The 22,500-nt window shown below is 35.5% G+C and overlaps 1 protein-coding gene across 7 annotated transcripts in view; it reads left to right on the top strand.

Moving 5' to 3' along the window:
• The window catches only part of EBF3 (EBF transcription factor 3), a 196,968-nt gene that overhangs the window by 117,564 nt on the left and 56,904 nt on the right, over positions 1-22,500 (top strand). For 5 of the 7 annotated variants that reach the window (XR_005555695.1, XR_005555693.1, XR_005555698.1 and 2 more), the window contains 2 exons: positions 11,222-11,303; positions 16,931-17,075. Coding sequence is in view for 2 of the 7 variants with exons in the window: in XM_039334723.1 (XP_039190657.1) it covers positions 11,222-11,303; positions 16,931-17,075 (227 nt within the window). In the remaining 5 variants the exon portion in view is untranslated. The remainder of the gene's footprint in view (positions 1-11,221; positions 11,304-16,930; positions 17,076-22,500) is intronic. The other 2 variants (XR_005555697.1, XR_005555694.1) reach the window with 1 other exon arrangement.

The raw sequence follows: 22,500 nt of genomic DNA, 5'->3' as shown, positions 1-22,500 counted from the left end.
CCAACTTAAAGAAGAATTGTTTTAGGTATGCACACAGATGCCCATTCAACTCAAAAGATGTTTTTCTTTTTACAATTTCATAAGTGAAATGCAATGCCATATTTTTAAATCAAATACAATATTTAATGTGTAAGCCAAGCAATTTTAATGTTAGTTACTGTGTTGGGTTAAACGTTTCTTGTAATTTGATTAAATAAAGATTAAATCAATGTTAAGTAACTTATTTATTTTTAGATATTACTCCACCGAAAAAATCTCCATAGTTTGTACAGATTTTTGCAGATTTTATCATGGTGTTGCAACTTATCATTATGTACAACTAGCACATGTCAAAATGCAAAGATCTTTCTTCTCACCACTTTGATTTACTATTCACCATTTATACAAAATATTACATTCTATATCCTGTGGGGCACCTATGCCCAGATAATATGATTCAGAGGTTACCTAGATAACAAATTGTCAAAAAACCAAAACCTTTCATTAATATGTTTTTGAATTTCATCCTAGGCAATTTTTCTTCAAAAACCCTGTATCCCCAAATGAGATTTGCATTTGGCATAAAATTAAAACCAAAACCAAAACCCAGCTCAATTTAATTTATCCAGTATTTAGAATTTTGAAATTCCAGTTGTCATACTTAAATTTAAAAGGAAAATTTCCATAATTTTAATCTTTTTACTTTCTCAGAAAACCTCACAACATGAAGACTTTAGCCAGGTTAATTATGTGAGGTGGAGTGGAGTGTGAGGGGAAAAAAACAGTGGAGAATCATTCCCAGGATCACAAATGTCTCCTCTAGATTGCTATGTGCATAAGGCTTAAGCTCAGACACATTTGCAGATGAACTGCTTTTACTACCTTCTCTGAGACATGACATTTGTTCAGAAGATTAGCCAGGTTGTAATGTGTAGCATAATTGCACTGTGCGGATGTCCCAGAAGTGAAAACCTAATTGCTTGACAGGACTATAACTTTGTGGTGTGCTCTCACCTTGTTAGGTCCTTTTCTGATGCAGTTCAAATGAAGTCTGGCCGCAGGTGTGCCTAATTTACCTCGCAACAGAACGTGTTGAATTTAATTGCACAGTGGTTGTTAGGAAAAATTGGTGGGTGGAATATCAAGTGACTCAATATACACTGATAGCAGATGGGTGTTAAGAGGTATTGTGAGCTAAATATATAGGTGAGTTGAGTTAATAAAAGATGTAATTTTGATTTCAAAATAATGAATCCTTGTCATAGATAATGCAGTTTAATTAAGAGGTCTTGTGCCCTTTCTTCAGCAATATGTTCAAAGGGAAATCAAGAAGCCTAATGTCAAAATAGTTGATTTTTTAAAAAAGCCTATGAAGTTCTCAAAATCCTTCTGAGCGTAAAATTGATTCCCCCCGCCACTTTTGACAAGACATCCTCCAGAGGAGGTACAAAAATTTGTCCTTACTTAGTTCTGTATTTAAACAGTCAGCTATTTAAATGCAGTTCTTCTATTAGGACTACCATGTCTGTGATTTAGAAAATTATTTGTGGCCATCTCATTGCCCATTTCAACCCATTAGTCCTCTTGTATAACTAAAACCATAAGAATGTCTATGAAACAGATATTGCAAAAAGCTTGGCATCTTGATTTCTTTCCATCTTCTTCATTAATAGTGGCCATAGGAGGCATCTATATTTTCTTCTGTGTTGTGAAGTAATTTGTGGCATGAGTGTGTGTATATATTGAGGATCTAATCAGGATGGGTACATACAATATGCGTTGTCCATCTGTGTATGTCCCTCTTTGACAGAGAGGGATGGTACAGAAATATGAAAAATAAATAAAATGTTAGTATATTTTTGTAGTGGAAAACAGAGGCCAGGTTTTTGATGTTCTATGTTGGGCCACATGTATGGGAAACTTAGAATGGAGAAGTCAGCAATATTTCAATTTCTGCACAGTCAACACATTTAATTCAAACTTTATAAATCTTGGACTTTTAGGTTGTGATGAGTTAGGGTGTGTGAAAGAGAAAGTGAGTGTAGCACTGTTAATTGTGTTGTTTCAAGCACTATGAAAACAATAATGGTAGTGACTTGAAATGAGTTCAAAATATATTGTTTATCAAATTCCTTCCTTTTTACTATATTCTACTTAGAGTGCATTTTAATTTAATAATAAATTGAAGCTTCAGCTATTGTAAAATGGCAGTAAAAATATAAACTGATATAACCACACTGCAGCTCATTATTCCATTTTACACGAAACAGACTTTTACAGTTTGTGTGTTGGAGAATATTAGAATGAGACAGAAGTTAATTATGCTTAAAGCACTTTTGATATAGGACAGTGATGGCGAACCTATGGCACGCGTGCCAGAGGTGGCACTCAGAGCCCTCTCTGTGGGCACGTCCGCCGCCACCAGCATCTCACGCAGGTCCATTAGGCTGCCGCCGGTGCCCAGAGCAGCAGCCCCACCCAGCACAAAGGAGGTGAAGTGGCTGGCTAGCAAGCTCGACCCCATGTGCTTGCTGGCCTCTGTGGTGTCAGGCAGCAGCCGCTTCTGCCTCGCCTTGCCTTGCCCTGCAGCAATGGTACCCCCACTGTACCACCTGCCTCATCCTGCAGGAAAAGCCTGCCTATCATCCCACCCACAAGACACCCTGGATCTCCCCCAATCTGGCCCAGGCGTCCAACATTGAGCAACATCGAGGTGGCCATGCTGGGTGGGGATGGCTGGGTGGCCATGGCCATAGACGAGCAACATCGAGGTGGCCATGCCCACCCCAGCCATCCCCACCCAGTCTGCCATGACCACCGCAGCCACACCCAACCAGTGGGCCATGTCTTCTGCTGCCCCCCGAGGGCACCACAATGCTGATGCAGCCCTGGCACTTTGCGATAAATAATGGGTTTTGGGTTGTGGTTTGTGCACTCGGTCTCTAAAAGGTTTGCCATCACTGATATAGGATAAATAGAAAAAAGGAAGCATCTGAATTATAACCAAATTTCCAAAATCTAGCTATACCAGCTCACAAAATTAAACTGAAGGTAATTCCAAGTAACCAGATTTCTGAACTCTTATTATATTAGCTAATGAAATCAAAATGAAGATAATTCTAAGTAATTTTGGATATTAACTATAATAAAATCTCACCTTTCTTTTCTGGACTGGGGGAGATTTGGATTAACAACTTGACCAGGCCATGGTTAAAATGGTGCAGTTATATGGTGTCATTATGCTATCATGAATTTAAGACTACATTCAAACATCTCTATGCCTTCATGTCCACTTACAGCACAAACAACATCTTATGGATTACTGAAATAAGTATGAAAGCATGAAAGAATCATAAACTTGTGATTTTAGTATTCTGTCAAGCTTTCATACTTATTTCAGTAATCCATAAGATGTTGTTTGTGCTCTAAGTGGACATGAAGCATAGAGATATTAAAGTGTAGACTTGAATTCATGATGGTATAATGACACCATAAAACTGCACCATCTTAACCATGACCTGGTTAAGTTAAAAATGTCCATTAAGTTCAGTATCATAGTCAGTGCAGAAATCCAAATTAAGGTATCTCTGATGAAAAACTGTTCAGCTTCTGCTTGAATATATCTAATGATGGAAAACTTATCACTTCCCTTGACCTTGGTTCTTCTGGAAAACTATTCTTATTTTTAGTGAATTGTCTTAACATTAAACTTGAACCAGTCTTGATATAATTTAAGATTATTCTTGGTCTTATACTCACTTTCTTATTTATTACACCCCTTCTGGATTTAAAGGTACTATCGCATCTCTCCTCAGTCATCTTTTCTCTGATAAACTTATCCAGTTCCATAATTCTCATAAGATTTCAAGTCAAGACCTGATCATCCTTATTATACCTGCATCTTTTCCAGTTTCTCTGACTCCTTAATATATGATAACCAAATTAAACACAATAGTTGAGTTGGGATCTGATCAGACCTACATAAAGTAGTTTTCACCATAATTTGGAAATGATGTAGCTCAGTGATGGCGAACCTTTTAGAGACCAATTGCCCAAAAACTAGCCCCGCCCCCATTCTGCCCCCACTCTGCCCGCCACCATGCCTGCCCATAGGGCCACTCACCGTTTCCAGGGCCTGCTGCAGATCACCCAGGCAGCCCAGCAGCACCATAGTGGCCACGCCCTTTGCCCGCACCCCGCAGCATCAACTGTGCATGATGGGGCATGAGGGCAGAGTCTTGTCTACGCTGCCTGGCTGCCATGTCCTTGGCTGCGCTGCTCCATGTGGGCTATGCTCAGGGGTGACTCTCCTCCAGAAGGGCTGCTGGTGAGGAGGGGGTCATGGGGGGAGGCAAGGCTGGGGCAACGGCACATGTGCCCACAGAGAGGGCTCCAAGTGCCACCTCTGGCACGTGTGCCATAGGTTCACCACCACTGATGTAGCTACTTCTACAACATCATGAATGTGTCACATAAGGAGATTTTTTACCTCGTTTCAAATTTTCACCTATTTTGAAGACTGTAGGCAAATATACTAGTCTCCCACATAACAATCATATGAGCTTCTGCTCAGATACAGAGTAAGGTCAGTAACCTTTTGCTACACTGCCCCTTGTGTCGCCATGGCATCTGGCACTCATGAACCTAATTATCAGACATTTTAAGCTTCTTTCTGAAATTACAGTCTTACAAGATTGCCAAGTTTCTTGCAGTAGCTATGGGATGCAGAAGCTGGGTGATATCCTCTTCTCATTTATTAATACCTTCAGGGATTTTTTAAAAAAGTAAATCATATCTGTTTTATTGAGATTTCTGAATTTTGAATTTTGCATTTGTATTTTATTGGTTTGGGAATGTAAATAAATAAATTCTATTGTGTTTCAGTGACCACTTACTCCCATTGTTACTAACTCTCCCATTAGGTTGGGCAGCAGGGCAAGCTCTGAGTCCTGTCAATCAGGCAGGAACTAGGAATTGTACCTTAGTTGTGGTTTTGCTATACTATCCAAGATTAGTTAGGTCTCATCTCTGCTCACTTTTTAGAAAGCCTTTAAGATTTGGCTGTTTTCCGGACAAGGTGGTTGTGGAAGTAACTGAGCCCTTTGTGTTTTGGTTGACTGTGACGTTTATTGTTTATATTGTTTTTATATTGCATTTTTAACATTTTTGTTAGACACCAGAATCACCTCTGTAAATCTCTTTGAATAAAATAAAAATAAAAAGTTTTGTTGGTAAAGTCTCTAATTGCATTTGTCATTCTGAGGGTCACATCACACTGCTCACTTATGAGTCTTTTATTTTTCATGTTTTCTCTGTTTTCTGAGCATCCAGATTGGTTTTTATTTATTTTTTGGTGTGGTCTTGCCTTTTCCCCTTCTTTAGTTAATTACAATTGTGCTTTTAGTTGTTGTCACTCTTCTTTACATGGATAAAATCAGCACTGGAGCACCCAGACCAAGAAAAAAAATTAAAATATTCAGAGACAGGCAATTAAAAAAATTAAGAGTTTCAGAATTAGAAAAAGAATATATTTAAGCCATCCATGTATCTTATGCAAGGTAACAAAAATTCACTACACCTGTCCAACTTGTAGAGCTATATGTTTTATTTCTTTTGAAATATACAACTCATTTATTAAAAGGATCATCTCAAAAATTCAATAGTGCAGGAGAACTATCTGTATCTATTAGCTTCAGCCAGAAAGTATAGTTCTAATTCAAAATAAGAGAGACAGAATTTATGGAACAATGAAAATACATTTACAAATCAGCTAACTCCATCAGTATGAAAGGGATGGAAGTGACAGAAAAAAAGAATGATTGCATAAATCATTATAATTACACATCTTAACTTTTTTTCCCCGTTCTTCATCAGAGTGAGCAGATACTCAGTGCCCATGTTTTTATTGCAGCGTTTTCTGCTGGTGCCAGGATTATATAGATCATGTACAAAAATTATATGTAATATTTTATATATACAATATAAATGACACCTTGGGTCATTTTTATCTTTAGTTCAATTTATCTATTTGACTGCTCCCAAATCAAAGTCATTATTAATAGTTTGAAGATTTATCTTGTTTGCGCTCTCAGATTTATAATATATGATTACTTTACACGTTACACAAAGTATTTAGTCATTTTCTTCTACGGATTTTTTTCTTTAGAGCAACAGATCATGTAGACAGAATGTGATTAGGTACAATTATTTTAAACGAAGTTGTTTCTCAAGAGGAATAGTAGGTGGCCAAGCTTAATTTTTCACATGGAGAAGGCACCATTGAATAAAACATACCACTATGAAGGAAATTCTTAAGGCAAAACAATTCTTGAAATGTGAACCATTAGTGCATGGGTGTCAAACTCGATCGCGTCATGTAATGTATCATGACGTATCATGATGGGTTTTGCCTTTGTGGAGCTGGGTGGGTGTGGCCTGCACATGATGCATCCAGCCCATGGGCCACCAGTTTGATACCCCTGCTTTAGTGGGAGAGCAGCTATTGGGCTACATGTGGTTCAGGTAATTCTTGCCTTATGACCAATTTGTTTCATGAGTTACAATGGCACTGAAAAAAAGTGACTTATGGCTAGTTCTCAAACATATGACCATTTCAAGATCTTTGTGGTCACATAATTGAAATTTGGGAACTTGGAAACTAGCATGTACCCCCAATGTTGCAGCATCCCAGAGTTACATGATTGCCATGTACGACAATCTCAGAGTCCAGTCCCAACTACTTATCCTGGAAAATGAATATAAAATATTGAGCATGAAAATTTATTTTCTTTCCTAAACTTTATAAGAGAGTTTGGGTGAAAAAAGGTATTTCATATTGAGCATCCTAATTCTATTCTTAATTCCCTTTTCAGAATATGGCAAGATGTGTAGGGTTTTATTCAAGATAAGTGTAAAATAATGATTTATAAATTATTAATTAAAATAAGAGGAAGCTCCTTTTCTCTTAATAATCTATCCTCTTCCAAAGGTTTTTGACCTCAGCCTTTCATAAATTACTTTCATAAATTCACTGTCCTGCATATTTTTCTAATTTCTATAATAAGTTTCATATTTCTACCATTTCTGTGAAAATTGGTACATGGCAAATCTGTCTAATTAATCACTAAGTGCTGACACCCATTTGATAGCCCATAATAACATGTTGTAATTAATGAATAAATTATGATGATCTGTTCACAGCAATGTGAAGTTGCAGCTGCAAGTTCTTTAGCTAAAGTTCTTCCCATTTTTTATTATTTTTATTAGAACTCTACTTAGCAAATGATAGGGCAAGAAAAAGACAAAGAAGTAGATCAACAGGTGGCATTTGAGCAGAAACTTAATAATTTTCAAACAAAAGATTTCTCTAAGAAAGATAGGACTCAGAAACAAACATCTTTCTCAATGTGAGTAAACAACAGGCAAAGGGAGAAAGAACCACAGTGTATATCTTCTTACAGTTCCATAAAGTTTTCTAAGGGCAGCTACTCTTTTCCAATAAATGATTTTCACATTATTCTCAATATTCATCTTCCTTACAAGACCTGCAGAAAAGGCAGGGTGTGGGCAGAAGTGAGATAGGATTAAAGTTCATCATATTTATTTTTTCCCTCTGAATATTAGCATCAAATGAAGGGAATCAATATGAATTCTTATAGACACTGACATGTTTATCTGATTTCAAAAGATAAGGAATTCCCTTCTAAGCCTGGATTGCTATATGTATTCAAAAAACTTTTTTTCTTGGTCATTGAATAAGAACTCAAGATCAAAAAGCCCAGTTGATTTGTATGATTCCTTCTCTTCCTGACACATTTTTTTAAAGTTTATGAAATGCTACAACTCGATGATGGAATAGATACTTCATGCTCAATTATAGTCCTTAGAGATATTTGACTTTTTAAATTGAAAAATAACACACCAAGTTTTAGAAAACTGCTCTAAGAACACACAATACTTAACTATACTTAATTGTCTAAGTGTCTTGATTTGATATATCAAATAAGATATATCACTGAATGTGTTCCTTACATTTCCTTTTTTAAGTGAATTGTCTGTGTTGTTTTTAATTATTATTAGGACTATGTAGGCTGTTGCACTTCTTCAATACTCTTTAATAGACGTTCAGATGAAGAAAGAATCTAGTCTTTATTCAATCTATTAAAAACCAAAAGAAACAAAATGGATCCCATCTTAGTATATAACTATCATATCTACTTTTACAAATTTAGCTGAAAAGAATTGATAAAAGAGGCAAACACTTGATTGTATATGTATATTGTATATGTATATGTATATTTTGAATGTTAGCTTTATTAAAGATCATATGTAGAAATTCCTACATGAAATGTAGGAATTTCGTTGTAGAAATTCCCTCTGGATTGGAGGCAAGTGTTTATTGAATCTATTATCCTGAGAGTTCATATAAAATAGTATCCAAAATCTCACAGAAAATTAGATATTGTATCTTCTGGTTATGTCCTTATTTTTGTGAAGACTCCTTCTGCAAATACCAGCATTCTGGAAGCAAATTTTCCTCCTCTTTAGTAAGCAATGAATCATCCTGCTTGAAAATCTCTTTTTAAAAAAAATCTCTTTCAGTGACAGATGCTGAAAGTACTGTGGTTACTCCAGGTTTTTTCATCTTGCTAACATGTATCAGAACTTGTTTAAGACTCTCTCAGCTTTTCTTCATTCTATTCATGGTCCCCAGATGGAATATCAGCAGATGGAATTGTTTAAGAAAACTATACTTTCTAAATGATCTACCCCAATAAAAAGAAGTGAAAGGAGAGATGGTGGCTTCCCCAAGAATAGGTATAGCAACTACAGAGGTACCTTGGTACTCATTGTTAATTGGTTCCAGGAGATGCAATGAGTACCAAAAACATTGAGTACCAACAAAGTTTTCCCATAAGGAATAAAGTAGTGAGTCCCAAGGCAATAGACATCAACATGTTCTAGCTTGTGTATTGAGTAGCAAATAAATGATGAGTACCAGGGAAAAATGTTCACATTAAAATGTGTTGAGTACAGATGGAGGAGAGAGGGAGGAGAGGAGGAGTGTGAGGAAGAAGAAGGAAGGGGGAAGTGAAAAGATGAGAGGGGGATGCGGTTTGGGGGGAAATGGGTGAGCAATGCCGGAATTTGTGTGTTGTATTTTAACTGGTTATGTATCTGAATTTTTTTTTCTTATGATTGTAATGAAAATAAAATAATAAAATTTAAAAAAAATGTGTTGAGTACAAAAGTTGATGAGTTTCAAAGTACCACTATACAGATCTTTTTTCTTACTTGCCAACTGTGCTGCTGCCAGATGTTGGATTCACTGATACTCCTTCTGCTACTCTTCAGGCCAGGAACTTGATTTCAAGGAAAGACATTGGAATACTACTACTACTACTACTACTACTACTACTACTACTACTACTAATAATAATAATAATAATAATAATAATAATAATAATATAAGAAGCAGTGGTTGGAAACTAACCAAGGAGAGAACCAATCTAGAAATAAGAAGACATTTTCTGATAGTTAGAACAATTAACCAGTGCAGCAGATTGCATTCAGAAATCATGGACACTCCATCACTGGAGGCTTTTAAGAAGAGATCTCTCTGAAATGGGATAGGGACTCTTGCTTGAGCAGGGGGTTGGACCAGAAGACCTACAAGGTCCCTTCCAACTCTGTTATTCTGTTCTGTTACAAATAATAATAATATCATCCTGTGAGCCTGGTACAGGACCCTTCCCTCCCTATTTCTAGAGGCTATCAAGATCAAGGCTGAAAATCTTGCAAACATACTGCCTTTCACATTCATTCATTCATTCATTCATTCATTCTATCTTCAAATCTGTGTTGACTACTAGTGACTGCCTGGGCAAGTCACTGCCATTTTGGGGGGCAAGATTTTGGAAGTGGTTTGCCATGGACTCCTTCCTAGGGCTAAGAAACAATAACTGTCCCAAGGTCACCCAGCTACTTTCACATTTAAGGTTGGACTAGAACTCATAACATCTAAGTTTCTAGCCTGATGCCTTAATTGCTATACCAAATTGGCTCTTGCCTTTCAAAATGTCTCACTCTTGTTTCCATGGTTTTCCCTTCCAGTATTTTCTAGGAATGTCTATTGGGCCTTACTAGATCAGCCTCACTCTGGTTTGGATTAGATGATAGCATTTGTTTATGGCCATTTAAAGAGTTGGGACTTTCTCTCCAGGGATTGTCCAAATGCATCAAGTTTTGATGCTCAGATTTTATGAGTATAGATACGTCAAAAACATTTTAGTGGCTGTCCACTTACCTTCTTCAGTAGCTCTACTATGAATGTGATACAAGTCATGGATTTATTCAGACAAATGTGCGAGGGGAAGGGGATTCATAAACAATTAAATGCTATGTATATTGTTGAGAATCCGAGGAAATCAACATGCCTATATTTCTTACTGGAGAATTCCATTTGGCATTTTCTGTGGTTGTGTTGTAGTAGTACAATTTGTTTCTTGATCTACTGTGTTAGGATTTAACACCAGTTTTCAAGCTGCCTTCTTCATCAGGAATTGCTAAAGTGATTATAAATGAAAAAAATTGTTCATTTGTTTGTTTTACCTTGAAATTTGAATGTTGAGGTTTTGGAGACTTCTTCATAGGGATAAATCCATTCTGAATGAAATAAACTAAATTCATTTTTCCACATGTTTCAGGAAGCAGATTTCATACTATGCAGCCAATTGGGCCATCTATAATTCTTTACTAAAGCATGTAGAAAATTGCAATACCCTGTAATAATGTAAAGTACCCCAGCCATTCATTTTATGTTGGTTTTTGTTTCTATACTAATACAACATATTTCAGATAAAATTAATGTTGCTGAATTTTGTGGAACATATTCTTGATCGTGAATAAGGAGGTATAAAATTGTAGATATTCTGAAATCTGAATCATGAATACACCTGAATAAACATTATTAGAATTGCAACATTAATATTATTAAATAGGTTTGCACTGAATTGCACTTTTGGATGGCCAAATATATTTTGCTCAAATATAGGAAGTTCATATATATTGTTGCTATAAGAAAAACCTTCAGTTTAGATATATTACTACTCTACAGTAATAAAATGAGTCATATTTTCAGCTATCCATCACTTGCAATTTGTAGCAACAACATATTACATGCTTAAACATTTATTCTTAATGCCTGATTTTTCTAATGAATTCTAATTTTGTATTTTTGTAGATTTTTTCTAAAGTTTTTCCTCAAGTGCAATCAAAACTGTTTGAAGAATGCAGGCAACCCACGAGATATGCGAAGATTCCAGGTACTGTTTTAAAAAAGAATTAAAATTATATAAAAACAATTTGTAAGGATTTTTACAGAGGGAAAGCCTATTATGTTATTTCAGTACTATTTTTTCTTTAGAAAGAACATTCAAAGCAGCAAATTTAACCATTATTTGTCTAATTTACTTGCAAGTTATATTTTCAGTTCTCCTTCAGGAGTGAAACAGAAACTCTGCCTTGTTCTTCCAATTCCTGTTTTAGTTATTTCTCTTATGATAATCTGAATAAACCTAAGCAGGACTGTCTCTCCTCGCAAAAAAAAAGAAAAAAGAAAAAAAGAACTTGGAAATGTCTGATAATAATTTTCCTACCTTTAGAACTTTCTCTATACTATAGAATTACTGTATTCTTCACAAAAAATGTAATAAAATATAATTTCTGTAGAAAAATAATTTCTTGAAAGTTGGATTCATAATTGTAATTTTTATGTAGTATATATTTTTAATATTAATATGGGAGAAGTAGAATTGTTATCCAAATCTACCTTGGTTAATCCAGATTACTATAGAACAGTTTATGCCTTAATAGATAATTACTTTCACGAAATGGGAGCAATTAAGAAACATGTTAAAAATAACATAATAGAATAACAGCATTATTAAAGGCTATAGCGGAGGGTAGATATGCATAGTTTCCCAATTCAATAAAATGATTCATTCTACCATAAATATCTGTGTAGGAAATAAAAAAGCAACACTTAAAAATAACTTCATGAAGTCCTAATTTTCATGCATCTTAAGTTCATGTATCATTGAGAATAATGATCCATTGAAAGACAAAGTGCTTGTAGGGTTGAATTGTCAGTACAGTTATCCATAAAATGAAACATACAGATGGTCCTTGATTTAGGAAAATCCTTGGAATTTTGGTTATAATTCAGGGCAGTTGATATGCTTGCCACCACATGACTTGATTTGATTTTATGATCATTTTTACAATTGTCGTAAAGTAAGTCACCATGGTAGTTAATTGAACCACATATTATTAAGCTAATCCAGCATATGTAATTGAGCATTTGATGAAAAATGGCACCAGAGTTGCAAACCATGATCATATGACCACAGGATATTGCAACTGGTTTAAACGTGAGCTGGACCTGGCATGTGGTCACATGACCACAGGGAGGGACAGTGCAACATTTTACAATAGTTGGAAACGCTGTACAGATTGTAAAGCATCCTTCCCAAGGCTGTCATAACTTTGAATGGTCATTCAGTGGCTAGTCATTAAGCGAAGACTACTTGTGTTAAGTGTAGTTCTAACTGAAGATTTTTCTTTTACTTTTTTCCAATTGGTAGACTTACAAGATACATTTTAAAGGACCGATAAAGTCTTTGAAATTTGCATTACCTGAGCTTAAAACCTGGAATTAGCAGAAATACCCACTTGTCTCACCAATCATAAGTAATCATATAGCTGGTAACAGAACTCCTAGAAAGTCTTCCTTCAGCTTCCGTAGATAATAAGCCGACTTCTTACAATGTTTAAGTAGATTTAACAGGATGTCAGGTCTTAAACAAGATTTTAAACCTGTTTTAAAAATATATGTGTCAGCGTTTTCATTAGAAGCATGGCAAAAATGAGCCAATCAAATAAAACTAAAGAGAATATAAATATACTTTTGTGGACAACACCCTCTTCCCCCCATATTGCTATTCACTGATATATTTGTAGTGCATATTTAAGGACTTTATCTTTTAAAAATTATATTGTGGGTCTATCAATTAGGAAAAAAATGAGGCAAAAACTTTAGAACTATATTTAAATATGTTTCATTCTACAGACAACTGTTTTGACAATTCGGTCCTAAAAACACTTTAAACTTTATGTGGGGTATGAATCATAACTCACGAAAGCTAAAAACCACTAGCTGTAGATAGGATGAAATTTAAAATGTTGTAAATAATTAACATTGTGAACCCCTTAAAATGGATAACCAAGGTAAAAATACAGTCTGTACGTGTGTATTTTGGGGAGGGGGGAGGGTTGTTTTGCTTTTTTTTTCCCTGAGAAAACAGTGCAGGCTGCAGAATCACAGACTTCTAGAGAAACACCCTCAGGCTTTTCTCAAGGGGAACACAGATGGCTGCCTCAGAGGAGGCCGAATATACAGGAGAAGGTGCTATAATAGCTGATAGCTAATTAGAGCATGTGGAAAAAAAACAGGATCAAAGGTGATCTAAAACATTGAAAATATAAAAGAATTTACATCTGATGCCTTGTACTCACTGGTTTCCAAAGGGAAAGTATATTGCGTTAATTTATCTGTGATGCCATTGTAAGTTGTTCCTTTCTTCCTTTCTTTTCTTTCAAGAAATGTGTGATTTTGTCAATATGCATAGAACCTTTCCTAATCTTAGCCCTAGAAAAATAAGAAGTGGTTCATTAGAAAAAGAAGCACAGAAACCTAGAGAAATGACAGTTCAGAAGTAGTGAAACATTTTTATTTATTTATATATTAGATTAATATCTCACCTTATCTCCAGGATTTCAAGGCAATACAGACTCACAAAAATCCTCTAAGGCAACAGTCCCCAATCTTTCTGGTTCCATGGACTGGCGCCGGCAGTAGCAGTAGGGGAGGGATGGTTTAGCAAATGCAGCCTAGATTCTGTGCATGTGCAAATGAAGCTTTGCGTGCTCTCCTGCCGCTTGTGCAGGCTGGTTCCCTACAGGCCATGGACTGGTGCCAGCAGCTGACCGGGGTTGGGGACCCCTGCTGTAAGGTATTTGGATGGAGAATAAGTGTGTGGTTCCATTTATTTTGTCTCTCTATGAGTATCTATGGCAGAAGGTGCATCTAGATTTTTTTGGTCCTAGTCAAATGCTTAACCTAGTCAAACTTTAACTACTATACACATTGTTGTCACTGGAGTTTCTGTCTCAGTTTTTGATATAATTTTCTAAGTTTGATTTGTAGACTTACAAGCATATATAGGATCCTTACAATAAATACAACATATGAAAGTATCTTACAAGTCTATATATGGAATGCAATAGGAAAGGCTTTTCATTATAATGATATAATTGATTATTACAGTAAAATGGCACCTAACATCTAATGGATAGATGTTAATGCAAGAATTTTCATTTTTGTAAGTATTCATTTTAAAATTTGTGCTAAGAAATAGTTGGAAAGCCTTATCCATCACTTTCCTGTGGTGGACACAGCGATAGTAATAGCCAGGGTTAAGTATATTTAGTTTTTGGTTGGTCAATGTGCTTCTGAACTTGGAAATAGAAGAGTTCCAATTAAAGATAAGAAAGGAAAAATCATTGTCATGGTAGAATAAATCAACATATGAATTAAGTTGATTATGGCTACTTTCTGAATTAGAAGTGACTGAAGTCATTTTTGATATTCATATTCACTATGCTGTTTTCAGTTGCAGAAAACATTAGTTATCGCACATTAAGAATGTATTCAATCAATCAGAATAGAGCTGGAAGGGACCTTGGAGGTCTTCTACCAACCCCCTGCTCAAGCAGGTGGCTGTCTCGTCTTTTCTTAAAAACCTTCAGTGATGAAGCACCCAGAACTTATGAACGCAATTTGTTCCACCAGTTAATTGTCCTCACTGTTAGGAAGTTTCTCTGTAATTCCAGATTGTTTCTCTCCTTGATTAGTTTCCATTCATTGTTTCTTGTCTTGCCTTCTGATGCTTTGGTAAATAAGTTGTCCCCCTCTTCTTTATGACAGACCCTCAAATACTGGAACATGTTATCCCTAGTCCTTCTTTTCTCTAGACTAGCCATACCCAATTCTTGCAACCTTCATCATATGTTTTAGTCTCCGGGCCCTTATTCATCTTAGTTGTTGTTCTCTGCACTTTTACCAAAGTCTCAACCTCTTTTTTGTAATGTGGTGATCAAAACTGGATGCAGTATTCCAAGTGTGGTCTTACTAAAGCTTTATAAAGTGGTACTAATACTTTGCGTGATTTTGAATTCTATGCCTCTGTTTATACGCCAAGGATTATGTTAACTTTTTTGGGTTGCTGCTGCATACTACTGGTTCATATTTAAGTGATCATCCACTAGGTTTCACCTAATCTATACTTTTACCTTTAGTTTTTCCTGCCTAGGTGTTAAACCTTGCTTTTCTCTATATTAAATTTCATTTTGTTAGATAGGGCCCATTGCTCAACAACCTTTTGGATCCTGAGCTTTCCTTCCAGGGTGTTGGCTATTCCTGCCAGCTTAGTGTCATGTGCAAAGAACCTTAAAGTTCTTTGGAGAATAATTTATCACTTCTCCCTTTGGTAATCAGAATTGTTCTGACATAGATGTGCAAATCCAACATAGGTTAATCTTCTCCTAGTTCTTTTCATAGCATTTTGTGAATCTTTTTTTTTTCTCTATCAGAAGGACAAAAAATGGAAATTTAGAATTTTCATGAAATCTGATTCTCATAATTGAATGAGGGGAAAAGGGAAAAATATTTGGATTTGAAAGATCCAATGGCCTCCTAGATCTCACCTGATGTGAGAGAATTGTATATAGCTAGAAAGAGCAGGGCTTTTTTTGTCATAGAATGCCCAGAATGGAGTTCCCGTACTTTTTTGGATGGAACTTTGTAGGGTAGGCAAGGCAGGTTGCATGACATGTGTGAATTCCGGCATCTTTTTTTTTTTTTTTACAAAAAAAAAAAAAACCACTGAGAAAAAGTATTTCTGAACTGCATGCAGAAAGAAGGCATATTCTTTTATAAAAAACAGAAAAAAAGATGAAGGGATGTAAACATCTCCTTATGTCTGTTTCTACCTTTGCTAAGTAATCCATAGAATATTTTGATGGTGCACTAGAATAGCTACAATCTCAAGGAAGGTTCTGTTCTGGATTTTTTTTTTCTCAGATTCTAGAAAGCACAAAAAAAAATGTTCTGTGTGAGAGTTGCACGAAGAAGCTAAAACCATCCTGTGTCAAATTATACCAGGCCAAGTAATAGTAATGTTTATTATAGTGAAAGGGAATGCCATTTCTTTTTTCCCTTTTCAATCTTTAAATGAAACAATTCTTCTATTTTTGAAAATTCCTTGTCCCATAACAGCTATTTATAAGATTGCTTTGTAAATACGATTGCAAAAATGACCTAAAGATCATTTCTGAAGAGAACAGCAGAAAGTTACATAGAGCTACTGATTTATGAAGTATTTTCCCCTTTGACTTTGAGTGCTCACAATTCTTCATTTGAAGACAGTCTCAAGTGTACAAATTTTAATTAGATAAACTATCTAATCAATATATCAACAGATCAATCAAAACAGTAGCTTTTAAAATGAGTGGTTAGAGGGGTGTTTCTGAAACAAATGACTAGAAGAATATTTTCCTAGAATTGAATTCATTTGTTAGCATAATAGGAGATTAAACTCTAATTAGTGTGGAGGGTGTTGAAGAAGGGAGGGGAACTGTGTGTAGAAAAATCTCCAGTGATAGCCAAAAAAAGAGTGAATTGCATCTATGAATAACACGGTATTCATAAAAATAGCATACTACATTGTACGTATTTTTCAGCATGAGGTTTATTGCAATAGGTGCACCCCATTTTCAGAGTGTGTATGTTTCAAAAAAGAAATGTCTTTCTTTTCTTTCTTTATCCTCCTAGGTTGTTGTATCAACAACAGTCAATGTGGATGGCCATGTTCTGGCTGTCTCAGACAACATGTTTGTACACAACAACTCCAAACATGGAAGGCGGGCTCGCCGCCTTGACCCCTCAGAAGGTACGGCCCCTTCTTATCTGGAAAATGGTAGGCACACATTTACATGCCTTTTTAATTTGCAATGCTTTCTTTGCACCATTTTTTTTCCGCACACCACCATATTTATTTATTTTTCATGGCTTTCTTTGTCCTCCGGATTCATCCCATTAAAATGCATTAGCTTTTCTGATTCCACTTTAAAAACAAGGTTGTTCCTTCTTTATTTGCTTTTGACTTAACTTTCTTTATAACATTTAACATCTGAAATGTTCAGCCATTTTCTATTCTTCTTTATTTATTTGCTAACCGCTTTTTCTGTTTCAGTTCGATTTTCTTTTACTTTGGCTTTTTGAAATCATCGGAAAAATATACATTATGCATGTAAGTTTGCATAGAATCTTAAAACATGATCAATGGTAGTTTTTGTAAAGAATTTACTATGACTTCACTCACTGGACTGGGCCTTACTGCAGCACATTAAGGCACTATGTCTCCTCATCCTTTTTTTTCCTAAAAATGTTAGTGTACAAAGAGAAAAGTAATTTCAATTCTCTAAAATAAAACACTGTCAACCACTGCATGTTGCATATTCAAGCATCTAACATCTGATATTTATCTAGGATTTATGTAAGGCCAAATCCAATCCCAGCTACTTTTATTGAAAGAGCTACTGATACCTTACAAATCTGTAGAGTAATAATGGATACATTTCTAAAAGTATAAAGCAATACATGTTACATTTTACTGAAAAATAGATAATAGTTTTCCCCAAATAATTTATATTTAAAATAAAAAAGTTGTCACTGACAATGTAGTAATAGTTTTCAGATAATACAGATCAGAGGGTTTTTTTTTTTCTTAATCTTCCTTTGGGAGTTGAAAACATTACATTAAATTCTGCTTTCTTTTCAGGTAAAAAAGGTGTTTATTTATATCATTAATAGGCCACTTTTTGCCACACATATGATCTTCCACAGCAGAAGAAACAATACAATAAAAATTAGAAGACACTCTGCTAGTCCTTAAATTACAGAAATAACAAACATTGAGACAATTGTTTGAAAAACCAAAGTTAGATTTATAGCTTTTCAGAACAGGGAAGAACAGTTTCAGGATGCAAACATCACAACCAATATTTGGTTAACATTGAAACAGAAATGCAAAAATACCATTAACAGAGAACATGGTTCTAATTAGTTGACCTAATGTCAAGTTATAAGCTAGTTGGGCAAGAAATTAATCCTGCAAATAATAACTATTTTATCTACCTTAAGACTTATAAATCAATAGGCTGAATTCACCTATATGTCTTTGCCACTGGTGACAGAAGAGGTCTTTGTCCCATGCTCCCTGCATCTTAAAATAATAATAATAATAATAATAATAATAATAATAATAATAATAATAATAATAATAATAACTATTTGTTATTGCACTGTTTCCTCTGTCAACAATACTGAATAACTCAGGACATGGCTATCAAACATCAAAAACATCTGCCAGACTATCCCACCTCCTTTATATGGATGATCTGAAGCTGTATGGAAAAACATCATCTGAAATAGAATCGCTGCTTAACACTGTCCGTATATATAGCCAAGATATTGTAATGGAGTTTGGCTTGGACAAATGTGCCACACTTACTATCAAACAAGGAAAAATAGTGAAAACTGAAGGAATCAAGATGCCCCACGAAAATAACATTAAGGGTCTGGATGAGGAAGAGTACTACAAATACTTGGGTATCCTTCAAGCTGACAACATCAAGCACACTGAAGTCCAGAAAAAGATTAGAGGTGAATACATCAAGAGAGTGAAGAAGATCTTAAAATCCAAACTCAATGGAGGAAATACCATAAAGGCAATCAACACCTGGGCAATACCAGTCATTAGGTACACAGCTGGAATAGTGGGACTGGAGTACTCAAATCATAACTAAAAATCAATTGATAGGCGACCAGAAAATATGACAATGATCATGCCCTTCATTCACGCAGTGACATTGATAGACTTTATCTACCAGGGCAAATAGGTGGGCGTGGAATGCTACAAGTACATCAGATGGTTGAAGAAGAAAAAATGGCTTTGGAAGAATATCTGAAGAACAATGATGAAGATGCACTGAAATTAGTATATCAAGAAGGCTTACTAACTACTGGAGAGACCAAACTGGCCTACAAGAAAGACCAAATGAAGAACAGAATAGAGGCATGGGAAGACAAAGCACTACATGGCCAATACATGAAAAAAATAGCTGGGAAAGCAGATAATAACAAAACTTGGCAATGGCTAAGAGCAGGAAAAGTGAAGAAAGAGACCGAGGGACTAATTCTGGCTGCACAAGACCAAGCCTTAAGGACAAATGCATACAAAGTCAAAGTTGAGAAGACAGCAACAGACAGTAAGTGCCGCCTATGCAAATGAACTGAAGAAATCAGTGACCAATTGGTAAGGCTGTTTGTGAAGAAGATTTCCAAACTGATTACGAAGCAGCGGATGACAAAGTAGCAACAATGGTGCATTGGAAGATCTGCAAAAAATATCATTTGCCTGTAAGCAAAAACTGGTGGGATCATAAAATAGAGAAAGTCATAGAAAATGCTAAAATTAAACTGCTCTGGGACTTCAGAATTCAAACAGACAAGCACCTGCAACATAACACCCCAGACTTAACAACTGTCGATAAGAAAGACAAAAAAGTCTGGATAGTGGATGTGGCAGTGCCTGGAGACAGCAGAATAGACGAGAAAGAACTGTAGAAGATAACAAAAAAGCCTGGGCAAAAGCAGCAAGTTAGTGACCATAGTTCATAGGCTCCTGGGGTGCATTCCAAAACAACTGGAGCACCCACTTGAACACCATTGGAATTGACAAATTCCTATAGTCATTGCCCAAGGCAGCCCCTTACTAGGAACTGCTTCCATCCTGCGGCGATATCTGTAATACCATCAAACATCCACATCTGCCTATCCCAGGTCCTGGGTAAGGACTCGATAGGTAGACAAAATGCCAAATCCAGTCTGAACATCTGGCGACTGTGCGATGATCGATAATACTAATAACCATCAAACATCCAGCATCTGCCTATCCCAGGTCCTGGGTAAGGACTTCGTAGGTAGACAAAATGCCAAATCCAGTCTGAACCTCTTGCTGACTGTGCGATGATCCATAATATATAATATAATAATGCACACTGCAACATAACACCCCAGACTTAACATTATCGCATAAAAGACCAAAAATCGGGATATTGGACGTGGCGTGCCTGGAGACGGCAGAATGACGAAAAGAACGGATAATAACAAAATCAAAGACCTACAAATAGAAATAAAAGCTGTGGCAAAAGTAGCAAGGGTATACCAATAGTAATAGCGCCTTGGGTGCCATCCAAACCTAACTGGAGCATCCCCTGTGAACACCATTGTCATTGACATTTGCTATTAGTCAATTGCAAGGCGGCCTTACTAGGAACTGCTTCTATCCTGCGACGATACCTGTAATGCCATCAAACATCCACATCTGCCTATCCCAGGTCCTGGGTAAGGACTCGGTAGGTAGACAAAATGCCAAATCCAGTCTGAACATCTGGCTGACTGTGCAATGATCAATAATAATAATAATAATAATAAAAATAATAATAATACTGACACTCAGTGAATCCTGGTGAATTGCAAAGGTTATGGTGTGGGTGTAATGATACTGTATTCTGTGAGATGCCTTGTACTTACATTACATTCATCAATGTTGAAGAATGGCTTCTTGCATTCCCCTAAATCAGGATAAATTCAATGTTTAATTTTTTCATAATTCTCAAGCCACGCTTATTTGCAAACAGAAAATGATTTCTTCACATGTTACTTCTTGACACTGTTTATAATTAAATTATGGATTTTGATTGTAGGGGATGTAGTGATGCACATTAACCTCTGACTTTCAAAAGGTACTCAATAAATTGACAAAAAATAAAACTATCAATGGGAGCTTATTGTCATATGATATCAAATAGATATGACCTCCAAGATATATTATACAGAGAGAGACAGAGAGAGAGACTTTTTCTGATTCTGAACAATGTGAACAAAAGCAAATAGGACTTGTGTCCTCATGTCCATCTTATGCCCTTAGGAATGAAGCTAGCCATGATTATAAACACGATAATGGATTAAATGCCGTGATATACAATCTGCTTGTTTGTTGTTGAACTTCTTATGTCAAGAATCAACACTTTACTTCATATACCATTGTCATGCCCCTACTTAAGCTAGGCAACTAGACTCTACTGTACAGTTGACCAGCCTTTTCATTAATTCTAGTAATGACATAAAACTCAACAATCTACAAATAGTGAATCAGATTTACTAAAACATAAAGGAATGGTGATTACATGCAATGGTGAACTAATTAAAATATAATTTAGGTATCAGAATTTTAATGTTCTTTGCAGAAGAAAAATGTTTTTCTTCTCTAATAAGAGAGAACAAAAAAAATATAATAATTAAAGGTTGCCCCAAGCACAAGAGTCATTATGATCTATGACGTATTGTTTACTTCTTTCATAGGTGTGTATTTGCCTGGCAACCATCACTAATGAGGCTTACAATTAAGAGGGCTGAATTCTCTGTCTTAGTCCTTTTCTTCCTGAGAGAAAGAGAGAAAGAGAGAGAGTGATAGAGAGAGAGAGAGAGAGAGAGAGACAAACAGACAGACAGACAGACAGACATATGATGGAAAGACAAAAACTAGCATCATTATGAGCTTAGTTCTATAGAATATTAGGTTATCATTTAGATCCAGATCAATCTCTGCTAATATTAGTACATTTACTAGTATGATCTTAAGCAAGCCGTTTCATTTTATATGTAGTATAAAAACTAACTTGTAAAAAGTCATGCGAGAAGCATAATAAGGACAATCTCTATATTAAGGAAAATTATGTGTTAGAATAGAAGAAAAATAAACCTCATCCATTTCTTTTAAAGAATAAAGCTCAGAAAAGCACCCAGGTTGTTGTCATGTCTAAGACAATTTTTTGTATTAATTATCACTATTATGGTGAAACCAAAAAAATAGGCTTTAAAACTGGCATCAAAGAACTACAACATGACATCAGATTATTACATTTATGAAACTAAGTGACATACTTGTAACAACTGGAGGCCTACTGGTTCCATTTAGAATTAATAATGAATTCTTAAAAATATATTCTGATTAAATCTTAATCCATCCAAATAAGAATATCTTGGAATAAAGTTTCAGGGAAGCAAATTATAAAATAATCTCTAAATAGAAAACCCAATAATACACTTTAATCAGACATGTTTTTAACAATTATGCTAGGGCCTGAGCGGGTCCAAAAAACCACTAATCAATTTGAAATATAATAACAGTATGTAGGGAATTATTTTGTATTCCTTATCTACTCTTTTCCTGCAGCATATTTCACTGAATTAGTACCCATGTTCTTGAATGAAAA

The sequence above is a fragment of the Crotalus tigris genome, unplaced genomic scaffold (genome assembly GCF_016545835.1).
Source record: "Crotalus tigris isolate CLP2741 ecotype Arizona unplaced genomic scaffold, ASM1654583v1 scf7180000017546.9332058, whole genome shotgun sequence".
NCBI lineage: Eukaryota > Metazoa > Chordata > Lepidosauria > Squamata > Viperidae > Crotalus > Crotalus tigris.
The sequence above is the reverse complement of the archived record's forward strand: the minus strand, read 5'-3'. Positions and strand labels throughout refer to the sequence as shown.